Source organism: Limanda limanda, chromosome 12, assembly GCF_963576545.1.
Source record: "Limanda limanda chromosome 12, fLimLim1.1, whole genome shotgun sequence".
NCBI classification, from domain to species: Eukaryota; Metazoa; Chordata; class Actinopteri; order Pleuronectiformes; family Pleuronectidae; genus Limanda; species Limanda limanda.
In genome coordinates, this window is record NC_083647.1 from 25,298,217 (window position 1) to 25,321,070 (window position 22,854).

The 22,854-nt window shown below is 42.2% G+C and overlaps 1 protein-coding gene across 3 annotated transcripts; it reads right to left on the minus strand.

The window, feature by feature from the left end:
* Positions 1-301: 301 nt before the first annotated feature.
* Positions 302-22,380, minus strand: letm1 (leucine zipper-EF-hand containing transmembrane protein 1). 3 transcript variants are annotated; one of them, XM_061082226.1, is made up of 15 exons: positions 21,942-22,380; positions 17,498-17,555; positions 16,538-17,024; positions 13,335-13,478; positions 12,692-12,829; positions 12,158-12,361; positions 11,908-12,027; positions 10,788-10,919; positions 10,503-10,661; positions 10,267-10,383; positions 8,140-8,274; positions 7,600-7,793; positions 6,285-6,302; positions 5,641-5,797; positions 302-5,083 (listed from the first exon to the last, which is right to left on the minus strand). In XM_061082226.1, the coding sequence occupies exons 1-15, from the start codon at positions 22,018-22,020 to the stop codon at positions 4,934-4,936; spliced, it is 2,292 nt and encodes a 763-aa protein (XP_060938209.1). In that variant the 5' UTR covers positions 22,021-22,380; the 3' UTR covers positions 302-4,933. The 3 variants fall into 3 exon arrangements, with proteins under 3 accessions (XP_060938209.1, XP_060938211.1, XP_060938210.1); XM_061082228.1 differs by lacking the exon at positions 6,285-6,302 and having other exon boundaries at positions 5,641-5,779; XM_061082227.1 differs by lacking the exon at positions 6,285-6,302.
* Positions 22,381-22,854: the final 474 nt, after the last annotated feature.

A 22,854-nucleotide genomic window follows, 5' to 3' on the forward strand; every position in this document is an offset into this window, starting at 1 on the left:
TTTGATTTGTTTACAGGAAACAACACTCAATAAACAATCCAACACACTCATAGATATCACTCCTCTAAACATAACGGATTTCTTTTCATCAAGAATCTGTGAATTAATCCCAGGAAACATAAAGTGGTGAAGCTGGACAGGACTGAGGGATCAGGGAGTGGGATGAGAAATAACAGAAATAACAGAGGAAGACACACAAACACACACAAACACACAAACACACACACAGCGTCTGAGGTTGTGTGTGACGACACACATGATGAGTGATGGTGGAACAGAACAAAAACCAAACCAAAGAAACTCAGGATCAATCGTTTTTTTTATTCAACACGTAGGATTAATTCTTGTCAATGTTTTTTTCGTTACATGAACACAAAAGAAAAATGATGAGATTCAAGTTCAAACTGAGATTAAATCCAGTTCCTGTTGTTTCCTGTGCAGCTGCTCAAAACTTTGCAAAATCTGATTTAAAATAAATAAATAAATAACACGACAATTATCTCAAAACAAAAAAAAAACTCCCAATAGAAGAAATCTAATATTAAGTCAATGACGTATTATATTTTTAATTTTTGAACATTTTTTGAACAGTGAAGAGATTAAACTGCAACAAGTCGCTTCACCTTTCAAACTGCGAGAGATTTCTCCTGATTTAGGAAAATCAATTTGTTATTTGATCAATTTGAGTTTTAATATCACACAAACAAACTTTTACATTTCTACGCTGACAATTCCTCAGACAGCGATTCAGACAGAATCAGATGCGGTGGCTTACAGCGAAACATCGTTAGCTTTCTGTCTGAATCACAGACTCTGAGATTAAAGATGGACGATACGACAACTCCTCCAGAAGTGAAGCCAGAGCAGCTCGATGGCCGCCTCCTCCATGCGAGTGGACGGGACATGGACCAAACAATAAGCACATTTTATGGTGGTTTAGGTTGTTCTGATAACACTGATGTTTGCAAGAAGCTCGAGTTAGAATCCGAGTTATTGTGGCTTCATTTCTCGATAGTGGAAAGGGGGCGGAGACGGGTCGTCCATCTTTATTTGTCTCTGGTCTGAACAATCCGTTAGAGCAGCTTTCCTGTGAAATGATGGTGGCTGCACATTTATTTAAGATTCAGCTAAATGTCTCATGTCTTTGTTCATAGGTTTTTTTCTACAACGATTTCATTTTTCAGTTTCGAGGAACTTGTTTTGAACCCGAGAGAAACTCTGTGCTTCTTCTTTAACTCCACTGATCCTCAACCGCAACGACACTCCTCCTCTTTTCAGATATTCTACAAAACTAAATCATTTCTCTCGGGATAAAAAGGACGAGTGCAAAGTACTTAAAAAGGGAAAAAAGTGGGTTCATCTGTCCTCGAAAAAATAAAAATTAATACAATCAACTACAAGCACGTCAGCTCCCAAATCAGCAGAATATCGACCTGATATCAAGACGAGAAGCAGAACGAGAAACCCTCTGTGCTTTGTTTTCCACTTCCACGCCCACAGCAGGCTTTTCATTTTCTAAATCACATGTATTACAATATATATTTTGACAAATTCAATTCCTCTCCTGACTCAAAAAGACAGAAAGGAAACTCAGAAAACGATGCATATACAACTTATTGCTTTAAATGTTTTGTTCTTCTAGTGCACAAGCTCCACAAGCTCCACCACTCGACAGGAATCCTTGAGGACGGTTTGTTGTCGTCGATCACAACACGATCACAATCACCTTCAACACACACTCACCCACGGTATCAAAAATAAATCAAATAGTGCATCTACCAAGTGGCAGAATACAGACAGTGAGCTGGAATCAACGCTCATCCTCCTGCTGGACTCAAACATGAAGGAAACATGATTTAATCTCACTGTCTGAATGCTTCTTCTACCAGCTCCATCCTCTTCTCCTCTTCTTGTTAAAGACAGCAGCAGCTCTAACGACACAGTGCAACACTGCCCCCGGTGGTGAGCCGGGGAACTCGACTCCTCACTGCAGCACAATCAGGTTGAGACGTCTCCTTTTGTCTCTAATCAGTTACTGGCTTGTTGCATATTTATATCAAAATGAGATCTTTCCCTCGATGATTTTGTGAGTGCATTTTTCGAGTTACTCATATTTAATAATCATATCCTGGTAGAATCTGGGGGGAAATGACTAAAATACATCACCAACTGTGCAGCTGAAATAATCCATAACTGTATATTTACATTTTGAGAAAAATATAAAAATAATTATTGTGGAGTTCTGGCTTTCTAGAGTTAAAAATATATATTTCAACTGACGTTAAAACAATTACTCAATCGGTGCCGACTAACTTCCCTCTGAAGGAATCAGGATCCGGTGACTCAAGGGGTTCGAGGAAGATTTAAACATCTTAACTCATTAACTCATTGGTTTGTAGTCGAATGAGGAAGATTTTAATCTTTGACTCTGGAAAACTGTCACGGAAACAACAACTGTTTCTTCTGTCTCAACACACGTTAAATTACACAAGATTATTTGAATGCATATATTTATTTGATTGTCCCACAAAGCAACTTAAAGAACGCTGACGCATTCAGTTCATCTCAAACCCTTCTTCACCGACAGCCCTGAGCTCTTAGTTACCCTGTTACATGCCACTTCTCCTCCTCCTGACCTTTGACCCCCACCCCCCTTTCCGACAAACAGTGGCAGTGCTGCTCGTGTGCACGCAGCTCCCCCGAGCGCGACCTGTCAGACGGACACGAACACCCCTCTCCTCTGCCGAGTGTAATCGAGAAGTTGTCACGTCTCCAATCCAAACACAACCCTCCAGTGGCTGTGGCCCATGTGTGGGGCGAGTGTTCACCCTGCGCCCATCAGGCTGACTGGTCGCCCTCTCTGTACCGGGAAAGTGTCTGATGGAAGACGAGCAAGCTCTTCATCACGGGCGGATTCCGGGAACAGATTAAGCGGCGGGTCGTGCGCTGGGCGTTATCTCTGGTACCACTCGGTCATCCATGTTTACACCTGAAAACTCAGGATCAGCAGATTCAATTCAGCAGATAAAGGTGAACCGACCCTCAGGCTGCAGCCGACAAGACAAACAGCTTCTCCTTTATAAACCAAAGTTCTGCTGTGCTTCTCAAAAATGATCAACGTTTCTTGTACCATTACAACTGTAAATATACATAAAAACGATGATCAGTTGAAATTAGATCTGGAAACACTCAATAATTGAAGTTTGAGCTGTTTGCAGTGGGAACCAAGTTAAGGAAATTAATTTAACGAATCAAATATGATCTGAAATCTTCCTCCAGAGGAAAACCTGTCTCCACTCGACACACATTCATGGCAACGGTGCAAAAAACAACAACACAAGAGCTGACTCATCGTGTTCCTAGAAATCAATTCATCCAGTCGTCTTCAACCCAAAATACTATATTACATCAAGTTCAAAGAGAATCAAAGCTAAAAAAAATAATACACATACAGCAGATTATAATCCTTAATATCTGTGTCAAGAGAAGGTCACTTTGACGAATGACGGTGGTCGTTAATACTCGAATTTAACAACAGTCACACGAAGACGCGTTCACGCTCCGAGCAGACGAACGCCAAACCAAACACAACTAGTCTCTGGAACTAGAAAAACATGGAACTCTACGAGCCGCGGCATCGAACCACCGATATTTGGTTTGTTGTGTTGGTGACACTGACTGTGATCCTCAGTCATTTTGGTCCTGGAGAAAACGACTTCAGCAGGAGTTTGTGTGTCTCTCTTTTACCACAAAAAGCATCACAACTGTGCAAGTTGCAGTCACCAAACCTTCCGGTTGTGTAGCTGAGATGTGCGTGATGAGATGTGTGCGTGTGTGAGTGGTCTGACCCACGAGTACCGATGTTTCCATCCCATCATAAAAACAGTCTCAGCTTGTTTTGTGGATTTTTTAGAAATAACCCAAATCTGATTATTTGATGTGCCACAGTCCAACTTTGGCATTTTAAAGAGCTTAACGTCGAACACAAGACTAAACACGAAGAGCTCAGACAAAATATCATCACGTCATAAGTACAAATTCAAAATAAATTACAGTACAGTCATTTTGTATTATTGATGTGGTCGTTTCTAACTTCAGTCCTTGGCTTTTTGTAGACGAAACTCCAACACTTTATTTTGGAGGGGAATGATGAAACCTCCAGCTACTTATTCTTAAAATGGATAATTAGCATTTTCTACTTTAATTGCTCTACCTTACTACCTATAATTTGATGTTTTTGAATGAACTTTAATATATTTGGATGTCGTATCTAAAGAGGTCTTTGGTTGCAGCCACCATTTAAACATCGTATATATCCAGCAACAATCTGCCTGTCCAGGTACAATTCAGAGAAAACAACAGGTGACAACACGGGATTATGATGGATAAACAAAATCAATAAGGGAATAAACTGAGTGGAATGACGGCAATGATTTTCTTCTGTGCAAACTTTAGAAATGAGCTCATCTCATTTCTCTGTGCTGATGACATGAGTGAAATGAAAGGCAAAGACGGTTCACCACAAAGTTTAGTTCATATATTAAAGCCGACTAAAGCAGTGTTTCTGGGGCCGGTTTAGGGAGTAAAATACTCCAATATCGAAGGATCAGCTAATATCTTTATCTTACAATATATATGACTTTTGATAATTTCCTTCCTTTAATGTTAGGAAAACAACTGTGGTGTCATGTCATTCTGTTCCCTCGGTTCATAAATTTAAAACGTCTTCTTTTTACATTTTTAGACATTTTCGTAGGAGCTCAATTTACGGTGAAAGACCTTTTAAGAAGGCAGCTGTTACCTTGTGACTCTTTCACTCCACTGGTCCAGATCCATCTGGTGTCCAGGGTTTGACCGGGGATCACTCCCAAGCTTCTCAACATCATATTTCACAAGTCTCTCTTTTGTGGAAACTGAAATTAGAACTTTTGAATTAGTTGAGCTTGGCTGCTTGCTCCTTCTCCACCTTCTCTTTGGCCTTTTCCTTCTCCACCAGCTTGTCCTCCTTCTGCAGCATGGCCATGATGTCGGTCACCTGCGAGGTGGAGATGTCGATGTCCTCCTTGTCAATCAGCTCCACCACCTGAGGAGAGGAAAGACAAAGGGAATTCAGTGAAGATTTAGTTCTAAATCTGAATTATTTCATTGAGACTGAAGATGGCGTCCGAGCGATTAACTGGTTTTCATGTAGAGAAATAACAAAGTCTATCAATGAGCTCTGACTGCTGCTATTTCATGTTGATACAAGTTTCATAGTGTTGCTTTAAGTTTGGGTAAAGAATTTTATTTAAATATGAAAATATTTCATGTCCTAAGAAACACAGTTCTAAACTCCAGTGTTTGGATTTTAAAACTTTTACAGCTAAGTATAAAATAAATATTATTAAAATCCAATTAAATCATAAATAATCAGTGAATACTTTACCCAATATCTACATGTTTTAAATAAAAAAACAATATTAATAATAACACTAATAACTTTAACATTAACATAGTGTCTTTCAAGGTAAAGGTAAAGCAGGGAGAGAGTTTAAAGACAGATCCTGACATTTCAGATAATCCAAATTGACCACAGACGGACGAATGGCTGATGTGTTTACACCTGAACGCCACCATGAGGTTTGTTTACAGTCGACCTACTTTGATGACGTCGTCGATGTCGATCTTCCCGTCCTTGTTGTCGTCCAGCGCCTCGGCGATGCTCTGCAGCTTGTGCTCCGGAATGTTCTGGATCTGCCGCATGATGTTGATCAGCTCGTCGATGCTGATCAGGTTCTCCCTGAGGGTGTAGAACAGACTGCATACAGGAAACGGTTAAAAGATTCGACCGGACGTAAAATGCGGTGGAGAAGTCTGAAGTCAACATGCTGCACTCGAGGTTCCCAGATCACACCAATCAAACGGATTCTTTAATTCACAACAGATTCAATTACGGCCAAACGCTAAAATCAGGCTGAAATGCAGTGCAGCACACTTTCAATTTCACTGATTTGTTTTCAAAGCTGATACATATATTGTTATTACCATGTATATTGTATTTAAAGCAGGTATGAGCTTAAAATAGCAAGAATCAGTTTGTGTTATGGTTGCATTTATAAATCTGAATTCAAGCAGATGCTTCTATTCAAGGTGATGTTATTCATTACTGTTGGCAGCACTTTGATGTAGGGAGGAGAAATGGAAGCTATGGATAAGCAGTGATTCCAGCAGCTGATGGCCAACAACCTTATTACATGGTCAGCACATGGGAAGCAAGCGAATGGTGGTTCACCACAAACTCTTACCTTGTGGCAAAGAAAAATCTGTAGAATGTCAAATAAATTAGGATCTGGATTTAAACTTAAACAATTATCTATTTCGTTTTTTTTTTTCGTTTTTTTTCTGGGACACCTTTTGTTCCTTGTTTTATCTCCACCACCATTTTACAATGAAGGTAATGATGATGAGGAAGATGACAACAGATGATGAAAGGATGATTGATACAAGAAAATGTATAAAGACTGAAAAGCACAGAATAAAATTCTCAATTTAAAGATAAACTGTTTTGTTTTGTCAAGCAGAGAAAATGATGCACAGGCAAACAGCTGCTTTCTCATCATTCACTCTGTTCAGACCTGGAACTAACATCCGTCCTGAGAGATCCGATCACTAGTGGTCAGCTCTGAGTGCAGAGATCTGACCACTCACATCACAGAGGAGGTCATGTGGTCATATTCTGTGGTTTATCCGTCCCGGGTCGTGTTAAAGGCCGACTCACCCGACACCCTCTGACCTGCTACACGTCTCAAAGCCCAAACATTGATCTATTTGCAGCCGCAGCCACAATATTAACACTGACCGACACATATCGACCTGTTCTAAGCTTTCGCACTTACACAAACCGATTCACCCAGCCCCTGATAGCTCTGCTCGCTCTGTCTCTCTCCATCATCTGTTAACGCAGATTGGTTGAAAACTACAGTATTTGCTCTTTGGATCTCTCAGGACGGACGTTAACACAGAGTCTTTAAAAAGCTTCACAGACACAAACACCATCGCTTGTGAAATGATGCAAAAGCCATGAGACACAGCAAAGCTTCTTTCTGAAAGGATCAGTTCAACATCGAGGGAAATGGTTTTCTCTCTGAATGTGAGATAATGAGACTGATGATTATCTTAGCAAATGTACTAGAGAGAAATATAGTTATTAAATATTATAGAGCCTGACTGATGTACTGTCTTTCTGTATCTGTATCTGTTTGCAGATATATGAGCTTTTTAACTGAATAAACTGCAGAAATGTAAAGCTTTTAGGTAAAAATATATTCATTTTCTTAATTTAAATTCATCATATTTGGCTGCTTCTGTATTTTCTTCATGATAAACAGTTATTTATGATGAAGTTATTGGTTAAAGTATACAATATAAAGTTAGTTATGGATGTGACTCACACACATTGACCTTCTTATCTCACACTGAGAAAGAATATCAAACAATATTGAACTATTCCTTTGAAGGGTGAACCCATCGAAATGCCTCAGGTTGTGGAGATCAGAGGAATCTGCTCAGGTTTCTCGCTGCCTTCCCTACATTGTGCTTCAGGTGCAGTTCAGCTCTTACCCAACAGGTGGGGTGCTTCCACTTTCCACCCGTCCGTCCAGGATGACCTTGTCCTTCTCCAGCTCCAGGATGATGTGGTCGATGCGGCCGATCATCCGGTTCACTCTCTTCCCCAGACGCCGGCTCGCCTTGGACTCCTCCACCGTCTTCTCCTGGCCGCTCTTGAAGAGCTCCATCTTTATTTCCTCCAGATCCTGGAGAACGCACGACGAGAACGCAGATGAAATGCAGAACTTTCACAGAACTTTTCCTGCCACTGCCCGAGTGGAAAGTAGGGATTACGTAGCTAACATCAGACGGAGGAGAACCAGTAAGTGTAAATCTGGATGAAAATAAGGAGCTAGGAACAAATAAATCAACTTTCTGGCAGAGAGTAGCTTCTTCAGCCAACATCTTCAATGAACTGTAAACAATAACCCTGATCTTTCCACTGCAGAAGTTACTGCTGCTGCTCTGAGTTTTCCTGAGATCAGCTGACGTGAAACCTTAGATTCGAATGTAAAGCTCGTCTCTACAGTTTCTCCTGTGAGAAGAACTCACCTCGTTGTATTCTTGGACGTCATCCTTCAGCTCCTCCAGCTCCTCTTTCTCCAGAGTCAACAGCCTCCTCTGCTCCTTCAGCTTGGAGCAGGCGTCGCCCAACATGTCAATCTCCTCTTTGGTGATCTCCTCGTCCTGAAAGATAAACATGGAATCCCAAATATTTGATTATCCACCACTTAGATTTAAATTGTTATAAAGACGAGATAAAAGATGAAGACAACGATAAACACAGAGGCTTATGTTCATGTTTATCCTTACACTACACAACCCAGTTACATTGAAATAGGTCACAATGCGTGTTCTCTTAACAAGAGCCACATGTTGGTTTCATACAAACCCACATAAGAACAACCTAAACACACAGAACGGATAAAAGGAGGAAGGTTGGAGAGGAAAGAGGGAAACTCCCCATGACGCAACAACATGGAAGGAACTCTGTGGAGCTACAAAGGTTGTTAGACGGGGGGGGTGGGGCCTGGGTCAGTATCGCTGCCTGGGAGGATTGACAAGGATCAGAAGAGTCCATACAGATGTGGGTCGAACAGAAGTCACAAGTCATATTTAGTATTTGTTTACCCAGAGGAGTGAGGTGAACTGTAATACAAACAAATCTGACCCTGGTTTGTCCACATTGAGAAAGACAGAAGTTGTATTTTAGGTATAAATTACAAAGATCTAATCCCAGTAGGTTTAACTCATCTGGGATCTGTAGGTTTTTTGTTCTGTAATTTACCTTCTCTGGTTTTCAACCCACTTCAGAACACAGAAAGCTGAATATGAACATTTGTGGTTTGGCCTTTGCCTCATTTTCTCCTGCTCTGCTTTCCAAAGACAACTGTCCTCTGGCTAACGTCACCATCTCGTGCTTAAAAGCTTGTATTTCGGGTTCAAATCCTTTCATTCAGTTTTCAATCCTTCTGAACGTGAGATCAAACAGTTATCGTAAAAGGGCAAAAAAACCTAAATGCCATAATTTAGGTGCAAGTGCTGTTTAACCCACATCTGTGTCTGCTCAGAGGAAGACGGGGGAGACTGGGTTTGAAGGGATAAACTGTTGTGGACGTGAGGGTCACTTGGGAGGAGACAACATTAAAACCTGACCTGGAAGCACAGGAAAGTCTGCCACTGTTCGTACTGTGCCGTACGGAAGACAGAGAAGTGACGGAGAGATGAATAAATTACTCCGAGAAATGAGACACGCGATTTCATTACAGTGTTTTCACAAAGATACAGAGTTGACAGTCAGTGGGGAAAAGGATTTCACTGAGGGCGTCTGTGAAGCTCATCATCCACTGACACTCATTTGTCTACCTGGTTTATTGTCAGGGAGAATTTGACTTCCTGTGTCTGTAAAATACTGTATTATATAGTCAAATACTTATATTTATACCTCTACTATATATCATATATTATATCATACTCTCTGTAAATTCTTTGTATATATAAGCCTTTATACACATTTGTATAGATGTGTTGTTATAATTATAATTATTATATTACTATTATTATTATTATATATACTGTTGCTGCCATTATTACTATATACTGCTATTATATTGGTATAAATACTATCAAATATAAATATATATTATGTTATATTATATACTATATATACTGTACTATTTTTTATATACTGTCTAACAATAACATTACCATCATATCATCAGTACTATTACCATCATCTTGCCACTGCACCTTATCTACCTATTTATCTATTTTATTCTATTGTATTGTATTTTATTGTATTCAAGTATACCGGCTGCTATGACAACTTAATTTCCCTTCGGGGATGAATAAAGTAATCTATCTATCTATCTAAAACGTAATTTAACATGATATACAAATTATTAAAAATCCCCAAAATATCAAATACACAACTTATATTTTCTTATACTTCTTTTCCTTGTGTTATTTTGTCTAATTTCACTAATAGTTTTCTGAATGCATGTTTTGTTTTACTGATAATTTATCCATGCGCATTAAAATGTTGACACAGCCAAAAGTAAAGTAGAGTTTTACCGGAATACATGAGATTCAATTTTGAAGTAGCTGCTAAATGTTGTGTGAAATTAAAAAACATGTCCAGCAGTTTACAATCACCAGCAGAACGTGTGGAGATGTTACCTTCATTCCCTCTATGACAGGTGCTGTGTCTCTCAGGATCTCTGAGTGAGCGGCCATGTCAGCCTTGGACATCGCTGCCTCTGCCCTGCTCCGCTCTGCTTCCATCTCCAGCTCCCCCTGCAGGACAAGGGAGGGACGGAGCAACTCATCAGACAAACAAGGAACAACGAGGACGAATAAAGCTAATGTGAAAGACGGATGATCTGTACGATAACACAGACATGAAGTGTCATTACCCTGGCAACCTTCTCTGCAGCGTCAGCCAACCTCTCCATCTCCCGGTCCTTGTTGTCCTGGCGTATGACCGCATCCTCCTGCAGCATCGTCTCCACTTTGGTCTTGTTGTCGACTTTGGAGAGCTCCATCTCCGCCACCTTCAACTGGGCCTCCTTGGTCTGGAGAGGAGCGAGTGATACAAGCGACGAATGAGCGTTACCACTTGTTTGATCAAGTTCTGTCCTTTGTAAAAACTGAAATGAAACACTTTCCCTTCATTACGAGTATAAGTCGTGTTCACATACCACGATGTCAGGCAGCGTCTGCAGCGTGGTCTTCAGCTGGTCGGCAGGAGACAGCGTGTCGGGCAGGAACATGGCTCGAGACAGCAGCAGCAGGGAGGTGGGGATCTGCTGGTTCAGATGCAGGTCCAACCACTTCCAACAACACAGAGATGAGGGTCAACAGATGAATAAAACCTCTTTAAACACAAGTCACCTTCATCGTTAAAGTTTCAATAACCCGATTTTTACAAATAGGTCTTCTAAGCAAGAACAAACGGTGGACTGTGAAGCAGATCGTCAAACCCAGGGGTGTCCAAACTACGGCCCGCGGGCCAACTGCGGCCCGCCATCCATTTTGAATTGGCCCGCATCAATGTCTAAAAATATAATGTTTTTTTTAACTCAAAATTTAGTAGCGCTCAAATGGCACTTACTTAAAGCACTTTGTTTTGCTTTATGGGGCCAGGCTTCGTCGACAGGGGAGAGGCCGGTGAATGCTTCTGCGTTTTCAGAGACACGCTTCTTTCGTGCTTGCGTGCGTTCACCAATTTTTGTAACTATACGACAAAGCTACGCAAGCCTTACGCAGCCCGTAAGGCTGTGATTGGTCCGCTTACTACATCCTTTCCAGAGTCATATTTCCGGTTTCATGCCCCATAATACTGGCAGAAACCAAGGAAGATTTAGAAGAACGGATATGGACCAAATAGAAGAGCACTTGGCAGAAGAGATCTGAAAGTATGACCACTTCTATAACCCGTCACTGACTAAATACAAGGACACGCAGATGACCTGCAATTCCTGGAAGGAGATCTCGGGGACAAATTTGTCCTCCAGAAAAAGTAATAAACAGTCGACAAAGACTGCCACACACAAAGAAGGTGTCTCTCAGGTTGTCTTCGACAAAAAACGTTACTCCACCTAGTGGTCTGGCGGTGAATTGCTTTGCTGACTTGCTAGCTGTCCCTCAGAACGCCAACACGCCACGCAGCCACGCCCCCCCACCCTGAGCGACTCCAGGGCAGGGGGGCGTGGCGGCGTGAGTGGCCCAGTCCTTGGTATTTTTTTCTGTATGTGGCCCTCCGGACAATTTATGACACCCCTGGTCAAAACCATCCTCGGCCCGTGACGTTGTCGTTACCTGGATGAGTTGCTCCCTCAGTCGATCTTCTGTGACTCCGAGAGATCTCATCCCTCTGACGCGACAGGCCGCCTGCACCTCGTTCACGTTCAGACTCGCCACTCCTTCATCGGCTATGAGCTGGACAGACAGAGCACAGAGGTCACACAGAGTTTTTCATAATTCATTCAATTCACTTCCATTGAAACAGACCCAGTTCTGGTTTTTACAGAGGTAACGTGTTAGGTTCAGGGAGGAAACCGCCTGGTACCTTGTCGTCTGCACGGATGTTCCTCAGCTTCATGATGAGCTGGAAGCGGAGGAAGTTGTTGGTCCCGATGGACTGGAGCTCCAGGAGGCGGCAGAGAGCCACCAGCTGAGGCCGGGTCAGGTTGTCCAGAGTCAGCTCATCCTCAAACAGCTTGGAGAACTTGATGATCTGCTCATTACTGGGACGTTCACCGGAGTCACGGATCTACAGAGATGAGGAAGTGGAGACTTGTAGATCACATCTGAGGAGAATCTTCAAATTAAGACTTAAACAGTCGCTGTGTTTGTCCAGATTTCAGGAGTCATTTGATAATTTCTAACTTAAACTGAAGACAATCTAGGGATCCTCAAAACTACATAAGACTGAATCTTACATTTATCATTCATACTACAGCCATTTTGACTTCATCATTCAGCATATATGCATATACACACCACACCAGGCCAAACAACAAGCGACATTGTACTGTTTCCACTACCAGGGGGCAGCACTGAGCCTATTCTCTCTCTGGTCTGAACCAACAGTGACACCGACCTTCTGGAAGAAGGTGGAGAACTCCTCCGTCACGTTGCCCTGGGCCGCCTTGTTCCTCAGGGCGATCTCCTCGATGGTGTCCTGCAAGAACTTGGCCATTTCCAGTTTGACCCTCAGCTCCTTTTTTAACCTCTCCTCCTGAAAACAATTTAGCAAATGTACTATACTGTCAAAAACCCATGTCTCACAGGATTATTCTACCAACAAGGATATTTACGTTGCATTGATTATGAGCATGTCCAACATTAAGAGTGTGGAACAACAGGTCAGGGATCAGGCTGTAATTAGGATTAACTGCTGTCAGGGAGAGACAGGTCTCAGATCACCTCATCAGGATCTCAGGTGAAAGTTCACCAGAGGGATAGAGATTGTAATTTTATCTTCTTGTTTAACGGTGAACACATGTACAGTGTCACTGATCCTACGGTGTGTGGAACACTGTAATGTTCATTTTGTCAGGAAACAACTATAATACAATAAATTAATCCAATATTTATTTTAATGAAAATGCCAAACAAAGGTCTTAGGTTTTAGCTTTTTTAAATGTGAATATTAGATAAAACAATTTATAGTAAACTGTGTCTCAAATCACACTGTATATAATAGTTACAGTCCCATGCATCTTGAGCCTGAGTTTCTTTACCTTCTTGGACTGTGTCTCAAAGGTGGACGGCAACATGTTGGGGAAGAGCTTCAGAGCCACGGGGAGCAGGAACTCCATGAAGGGGACGATGATGAAGACCAGGAAGGGAAGAAGTCTGAAGACGTCCGCACACGTTCTGAGAAACTGAGGAGAAAGTGCAGAAAACTGGCATGAGGACAAGATCCCACATGACGAGCTTGAGACCAATCCAAGTGTCTGCTTGTGTTTGTGAACAGTGAATATGGTTGATTTGAACATTTAGGGCCTTTATGTCTCCAGCAGGCTGTAGTGTGTGCGTGCCTCCACCAGGGAGCAGTGTCCCCAGAGGAAGCTGAGAGGACGTCTGCCTGGACTTTTGTCTCTCGGCACAATCAGCTCCTCTAATAACAGTTTCCACACTCAGCATGTTTAACTCCCCCAGCAGCAGAAACCTCCCAATTCACCGGTGCATTATTTGCATGGAGCTGAAAACCAAAGTGGTTTTAAACGTCCACTCGAGCAGGAACAGGAAGCAGGTTTGTTCAGCGTGGACCTGAACAATCCTCCGAGTGTGGAAGGAGCACGCGGACACTGGTCTTCTTCATTGTACAGCTGTCCGACCGTGGCTTGTTCACCGTCAACACAATCCCAACCAACCGTTTACAGAACCCGGCGCTGAGGGGAAAAGGCCACAGCACCAGTCCTCCTCTCTGGGCCCTTCCCACCTGCATGTCTGTGCACCAGTAGGGTGAAGGATTTAGGGCCAGCCCGAGTGAAAAGGCCTTTGTCCGTGGTTCCATTGACATGTATATCATCTCCCAGAGTTCCACCATCAAAGCAGGGCGGAGGGGGTGACAGATTCAAATGGAAGGAGCCTTAAACGGAGGCCTGAGTATTGTAAGTGAATATGAAAGGGGGAGATTAAGGAGGCAAAGCCAGTCCGGGCTGGATGAATGGGCTGTAGATGGGCTCGGGACATGCGCTCCAAGGGAGTCAGCTGCATATGAAAAGGTGCAGATGGGACGGTGGTGTGGGTTTAATGCAGAGGACCAGGGGGGCAGTCCGTGGTCATTATCAGCTCTGACCAGCAGCTATTAGCACAGCACTGAGCCTTAATTTCCTCCGTTTCTTTAGCATAACCACACAGAACATGTTTGATTCATCGTATATAAGTTAATTAAATCGTTGCTGTCGATCAATATAAACATATTGTGAAGAAATAATATTGTTTGAGCACTTTTAACAAAAATGATGAAGGGTTCCAAGTAAATAGTTAAAGCTACAATGGCACTCACAGAGCACAGGCCCATTGTGAAACCAGATTTAAATTCACTAGATTCAGATTTGGATCTGCTCCAAATTGTACACAATCTGAACTTTTGCAACATCCTGCAAATTATCAGAAAGTTAATGATGGTCATTTAGGTTTTGCATTGAAGCACAGACTGTAAATGAAGATGGACGATGTGTCTCCACTTCCTCCCACTATGCAGAAATGAGCCGAGTGTCACCACTTGCCAATCTCTTCCACTAAGTCTGTAGCATCCTGTACGGCACAGGAACAGGGCAGCAGTAAGTAAGTGTGACCCCAGCTGACCTGCTCACCTGAACCGACACCGGATGTGTGCCAGCGCCTGCATCCGATTACTGCAGCGAGCGCTGGGCCCCCCCCCCCCCCCCCCATCCAGACAGCTCGGCCCTGGATGTGGGACGAGCGGCTGCCGTGAATTCAGAGCAAGTAGCAGGATTCGTCAAAGAAGATGAGAAGAGTCGGCCATGGAAACGATGTTTATTCTACTTGTTTACTTCACTGCTGTGTTTACTCTGCATCTGGTTTAAATTAGGGCTTGTTTAACCATGTTTCCATCAGTTTTTGCTATTTCAACACATTTCAAGTTCAATTTGTATCGTACTTTTCTGTATTTCATCAAACAGCTGCTGTATCATCATCAATCGCTGTAAAACTTCTCGGGAAAACTACAAACTGTGACTGTTTTTATACTTAAAGCGTTGCCGTTGTAATCCAGTGCAGCCGATACAACACAAACTGGGCCGAGTTAACCGAGGACCTTTCTAATCAAAGCGGCCGCACGTAAAAGCATCAACCTCAGGAGCTTTAATCAAGCTGGTGAGTCAACACCGCCAACTTCTCTAATTGATCCCTTTAGGTTTGAGAAGCTGTGGATTAAAACATGACAGAACACGATGTCTGAGCTGATTCCAACCCGTCATTCCTGGAGTGTACACTCATGCTGGTTGTGCACAGTGTAAACTCTGAGTCATGGTGGAAACACGTCTTTCATTACCCAGTGGCTGATGGGTCAGTTTTCCCATTTCTGTTTCTGCCCAAATAAAAAGTCCTGTAATTCCCTTTGAGTAACACATCAGCTGAACAGATTCAGTCTCCAGAGAAAAGCTTCACAACCTCATCTACGTTTCCTGCCTGTTTATTTACATATGTATATATTATTGTTGTTTTATATATATATATTTTATTGTACTTTCCACAGCACAAGAACACTTCCCTACTGGACACTGACACAATCACATCATTGCATCCCATTGCTGTATCTGTATATATATTCTCCGTATGTGATTTATGTATGTATGTCAGTGAGGTGTTTAAGTGTTAACTCTATAAGCTACTGGATGATCTGAATTTCCCTTGGGATAAATAAAGTATCTATCTATCTATCTATCTATCTATCTATCTATCTATCTATCTATCTATCTATCTATCTATCTATCTATCTATCTATCTATCTATCTATCTATCTATCTATCTATCTATCTATCTATCTATCTATCTATCTATCTATCTATCTATCTATCTATCTATCTATCTATCTATCTATCTATCTATCTATCTATCTATCTATCTATCTATCTATCTATCTATCTATCTATCTATCTATCTATCTATCTATCTATCTATCTATCTATCTATCTATCTATCTATCTATCTATCTATCTATCTATCTATCTATCTATCTATCTATCTATCTATCTATCTATCTATCTATCTATCTATCTATCTATCTATCTATCTATCTATCTATCTATCTATCTATCTATCTATCTATCTATCTATCTATCTATCTATCTATCTATCTATCTATCTATCTATCTATCTATCTATCTATCTATCTATCTATCTATCTATCTATCTATCTATCTATCTATCTATCTATCTATCTATCTATCTATCTATCTGCAGACCTCACCTGTCTCCTCTCGCGCCGGGACAGGACGTTTCCGTTCAGCACCATCCACAGCAGTCTCCCAGCGATGGTGGTGTCGATCCACAGCAGCCTGAAGCCGTGGTAGTAGTGCTTGACTTCATCCACGACCCACTGTCGGACCGACCTTCTCACACGTTCTGAATCCAGCGTGGGACTGTACACCGGCCCTCCCTCCTCCATCTTCTTCTTGTCCTTTATCGAACGTAGTGACTTCTCCACCTTGGAATCGTCCCATCTCCTCCTCGAGGTGTGTATCCACCGGACTCCGGAGATGTCCTGCGGGCGCACTATCGACCACTGGGCTCCTGTTGTGATGGCGGGGTGTATCGAGGGGGAGGTCCCCGAAACAAGAGCGCAGTAGGGCCGCAGTGAGTCCAAGCTCTGGGAGGGGCCCACACTTCCATCGGACCCCGGGAGGAAAGGACTGAATGAAGAGACCGGGGTCAAACTGCCGAGTCGTCCATCAAATCTAAGGAAACAACAGGGTGAGGACAACAGAAGGGAAAATGTCAGATGAGGATTAAATCATAAATTCTTCTTTAAACAAACTAGTGACGGCTTTGGACAAAACAAACTCTACTGGAACATTTTTGCCAAAAGCAATACAATGAAAACACAACACAGAAATGTGAGTTTGGGTTTGATTCAAAATAAAATGGCATCTAAAAAAACATGTTAGCATCCATGTGGCTACGTTAGCACAACTCTAACCCCAGAAATAATGGTCAAAAGATAATAAACTAACATTTAAGCTCAAAACCTCAAGCAGGTCTGAACCGAGGCGACTTACACACATTAAAACACCCAGAAACCACAAATCTTTAAATATCGTTGAGACAGAATTTCTGTTTTAAAATGTTTAATTGTTCTTCACTTAAGTTTTTTATATTGTAAGAGTTGTTTTCAGATGTTCTGATTAATCCTTGTGATTATTGGACTTACATGTGACTGGAGAGTCTGAGGGATGTGCAGCTGAAACAGACACCATCCTGTCGTGCCCCTGGAAAGAAGGAAACACGAATATGAGAGGAAGAATTAACACCTATACACACATATACACACATATGCACACATTTACACACATTTACACACAGAATATTCATGAATTCCATGAAGTGCTGCTGATGAGTAGACGAGCAGATCAAACTGCAGCAGTTATCCACAGGACTCGTCTGGTCTGATTCTTTCATGTCATTTTATTTCTGAGTTCAATGACCGAACTATAACCCTGTGTGATTGTGTAACAATGATAAAAGAATACAGCCCCTGCTGCTGTCGTAGAAAATAGATCTTGATCATTTCACTGTTTCTCAGGCTTCATGAGTTCTGTAGCTTTATCACTTCTCAGCATTCAAATCTCTGGAAGTTCAGGTTATTTCTACAACTTGCTAATGTTTGAAATGACTCTGTGTCGTCCACGTGTCCATAGAATAAATTCAGTGTATTGTTTCTGTGAGAGTATCTGTGCCTCAGTGGCCATAACACCCCCACCCCCCCTGAGTGAGGCCCACGGTGGGGGTGCAAAGCCCCAGAGGCCCCTGTCAGGGCGAAGTGTGCACATGCAGAGAGAGGGCGGAGTGGTGAGACCCTTCAGGCCAATCATCAGAGAGCAGATGACGTAACCACACCCTTCCTCTGGTGCTCACATGGCCGGCTGGAGTAAATCCAGTAAGGCCTGGTGGGACGTGTCCGGCTGCGGCCGGCGGCCAGGACGACGCAGACTCTACTGGAACACAGTCACCTTTGTGGCAGAAGCCGCTGCAGCACAGAGAGAAATCCCTGGAACTACAGCAGATTACCTGACCCTGACCTTTACTGTTCTCCTGCACTGTACACACATCTACACGCATCTACACACATCTACACACATCTACACACTGGGTTTCCTCTGGGAATTTACCCCCCACCCAGGGTTTCAGTAGTGGTTTCATGCTCAAACCACTTTCAGTCCAAGTTATGCTTCATTAGGTTTCTCATTTTGGCAGAACTACGATTTACATTTTGTCAGCGTGTTTGTTGAAATCATTTTTAATATCAAATATAACAGAATTGGTTTCCCTTCAAACGGTATGAACATGTGGCCGAGAACAGATGTATAAAATTACGAAAGTAATCTGTGTGACATTTATACAATGTGTTTGTTGTTTAACAGACAGAGACTTTACTTGAAATGAAAAGTAAACATGTCATGACTTTTATTTCTGTGTAATCGGTAATGTGATCATGGATTATTGTGGAATGCATGAAACCTCATCAATGAAAAAATAAAACTGCTTCGTCCTCTCAGTGATTTTAGTCAAAATAAAGCTTTCAACTTAAAAACTGCAGTCACTGACAAATGTCGCCTTTCCAGTTCTCTGTGGAACTTGGTATTTTTGTCATCTTCTACACAAGAACAAGTCAACAATTAGCCTAAAGTAAAATCAAGAAACCACAGCGTGTATTGAACTAACTTCTGATCAAAACTTCTGTGAAATTAATACAGATTTCAGCCATTTACGAGAATAAATGACAGAAAAAGTCAACTTTGTTCTTACTGAACATTCGATACGACTTATTTTACAATGGCAACGGACTTGATTTGATCTTAATCTTGACCCAGAATAAACCAGGTCTGGTCATGGAGGGTCAGAACAAGGTCACACTCCCCTCCCCCCTGCTGGACTTCTGAAAACCACAGCTAACTTGTGAGTGACCCCACAGCTCAAAGGGCACCGCGTGGTAGTAAAATACTGAAATGCAAGTCTCATAAAACTCCCATCATTAACCTTGTGAGCAGTAAATAACCACGGAGACGCTCAGTTCCTGTACGTGCTCCTGAGATCAGTATTCCCTTGTAGCCTCAGCTTTTTCAACATTCGCTGCAGCAGCCTTGCATTCAAAACATGCTGTCATGTAATTAAATACTGGATCTTAGGTGAATTACAGTTTGTTTTATGAGCAGCGTGGGCTCACGTGTTTGAACCTGACTGACGTGGAGGCAAGACAAAGAAGAGGACAGTTGGTAGGGCTGTATAATTGGTTTATCAACAGGACACCTCCCATCACACGTGGTCATTAGCGTTAGATCCACAACGACACAGAGTACAGCCGAGCCCTGTGAGTATGTGGATCAGGAGGTATCAGGCATCTCCAGCTGTATCGGGTATAATATGGTATTTTAGGTTCATTTCCCCTGGGACTCAGCTCTCAGACATACTGACGATTAGTGCAGACAACTGAGACTCACGTTTCCAGCTGTTTCCGTGTGAAATGAGTCCAAACAACAGAGGACTCAGCTGCACCAACCACATTAAACCAGTAAATGCTGCAGTGTTTAAAAATATCGCTCCATATGTTGTTCTAGATTCCCCTTCACACCGATACAACTGGAACTAGGCTTCTTCTTCTTCTTCGTATTTCTTAAATGCTGTGTTGGATAACGCTCTTATCTTTACTACAGCTGACCTACAGCCTCTGTTCGATGACTGCTGTGCTTCCATTAGCATGGTGGTCAATGTTCAGGAGTCACAGCAGCCGTTGCTGGTCGGGGTCACAACCTGAGTCGAGGGTTTTTGAATTCTACTCGATCAGAGCCGGGATTATCATTAACTGATTATCATTTAAATGTTACAGCTTCTGTGTATTCATGATTGTTACCAGCTGAATAAGTAATGAGAGAATGAACTCCAGTCAGGTGGAGTTATAAGAGGCGGTGACCTTTCTTCATGGAAGCACAGCAATTTGTCTGATAATCTGGGCCTAAAGCCAAGAGTCTGCGTCTGACGGACAAATCCCCTTCATGAGCCAATCAGCGACTTAGAGGCACAGCCATAACGCACCAACTCAAATACAAACATTTCCTGAGAAGGAAATCTGAGACATTAATCTCCTCGGCCCCTGAGCGGCTATGATGACACACCTAGAAACCAAACAACGAAAGTGCAAAGAGACGTATCGCCTTCATATCTACACTGGTGATATAACAGGTACAGTGCAAGGCTAATAAAGAACATTCAGAGATATGGAAATACAGGATATCGAGTTGTTCTGGAGCCACAATCTGTTTGAGCAAAGATAGTTCAACAAGAAATAAAATCACTTCTCTTAAAAGAGGGTGGGTATTAATAGAATGTGTGTGGTTTAATATTACAGCCATTAAGGTTATGATTATTCTAGAGTGGGACTGATATAGAAAATACTAAAGTGCCATTAACCCCACTATGAAAATCTGATTGATACTATTAATAAATCGATGGGGCAAAGCAAAAATGAGTTAAATGTCAGCAGAGGAAGCTTGTAAGGGAGAAGCACAAAGTTCCCACAATGCATCACCATTATTCAGCGGCTTATGATTTCACAACGTTGTGCAAACAGACGACTGAGAGAAAATGATGAACACACACAGATTCATCTCATATATAAACTCATATCTCATATCTTCATCATTCAAGAACATTAGTAATATTCACCAGGGTCGAGTTTCCATTTACTGTTACTCACTGTAACCGCAATGATCCAATCATCCAATCCATGATTTAAATTTAACCATGTGTTAAAGATTAAAATAATATATATAATATAATATTAACTGAAACAAACAGACACAAATACAACCTAATATAAAGAACTGTAATTTAAAATGTAATATAATTCTTTAGGTAGAATATAAACGTAAATAAGCATCTTTTATGCATTATTTAATCTGTTATACAACGTTCTCATATCGGCAAACATAACCACAGATATATATATGTTTATATATGTTTTTTGTTGTGTTAAGTGACCTCGCCTTTTTATATTTGCACATGGGAGAAACCCAATCCGTTCTGCTGTGCACTTCCTGTTGTTGTGTTGTCTGAACGACAAATAAAGTTCACTTTCACTTTGACATTGTGATGAATCAAACAGAAACGAGCACATGAGCTCAGCTTCATTCATGTTTTAAAACCCACTGCTCTGCCAGGGATGCTGAATGAACACATGGAAACCTGTTCCCATGGCAACAAGCATCCCGCAGCAGAGAGGAAGGGAGGGGGGGGGGGCTGGAGGGAAGATGTCCTCAGATAACCTGAATCCCAAATCGTATTTTTGCTCCTCTCAGGGAGCTGCGACGCCCTTAAAACGCTGATTCATGCGGGATGGTGACCTCACACCCGGACTGACCCACAGTGGGATTGATTGACAGGAACCTGGTTATTGATTTATGGATTAAAACATTGAATAACAGGACTGGTTTGGTTCCGTTTCCACCAGTTAACTGCTGGGAAACCGTCAACAACAACACAGCCTCTGCCCGGAGAGAACACATGACACCTACGCATGCTAACAACACCGAAGCTAGGCTAGCTCAATGTCATCAAAACAAACAATAACACTTTAAAAACACATTAAAAATCACAGTTACCTTTCCGGAACTCGTTCTTCAGAGACCGGGACGTTTTCATGAGAGGTGCCCGGGACCTGGTGAGCAGGATCAACGCCATGCGGGAGGTTCTGTGGTTCTCACTGGTTTCACTTTACCACACAGGGCAGGCTAGTTAGCCACTTAGCCCAGTTAGCCTCTTAGCACCGGGGTGTCGGAGCCCTGGAGGCCGGAGAGGAGCCGCTGCGGAGCCGCTACGGAGCTCCCGGGGTCCGGCGAGGTGAAGGAACCGGACTACGAGGAAGATGGAGGTGAACACGGAGAGATGTGGGTCCTGGTCATCCCTGTGGGTCTGCTCGGTGGTCGGGTGGTTCTCCTGTTAGTGTTCTAGGATAGTTCTAGGAGAGTTCTCCGGTTCTCGTCGGTGATTCCTCCCCACGGGTTCGTCTCTGTTCCGCGGTGACAGCGAGCCGGCGGGTCTAGGCTCCGGAGTGACGTCACACCGCTGTCAGTGCCTCTGTGAAGCGACCGGGGGGGGGGGGGGGACAACAAGACACTTCCGGTGAGCTTATAAAGTAAAAGGATGTCAAGCAAAGTTCGTTTGAGTTCAATTCAATTTTCTTTACTTCAATTCATGTCCCATCACGTCGCGTCACTTTGTTTTAATTTACTTTAACTTGCTTTACTCTTCTTTACTTTACTCTACTTCACTTCACTTTAATTCACTTTACTTTACTTCACTTCGCTTTGTTTTACTTTGCTTTAATTTGCTTTACTTTACTCCCCTTCACTTTAATTCACTTTACTTTAATCTTCTTTACTTCACTTTACTTCACTTCCCTTCCCTTCACTTCACTTCACTTCACTTCACTTCACTTCACTTCACTTTACTTTACTCTACTTTACTTTACTTTACTTTACTTCCCTTCACTTCACTTAATTTTAATTCCTTTTA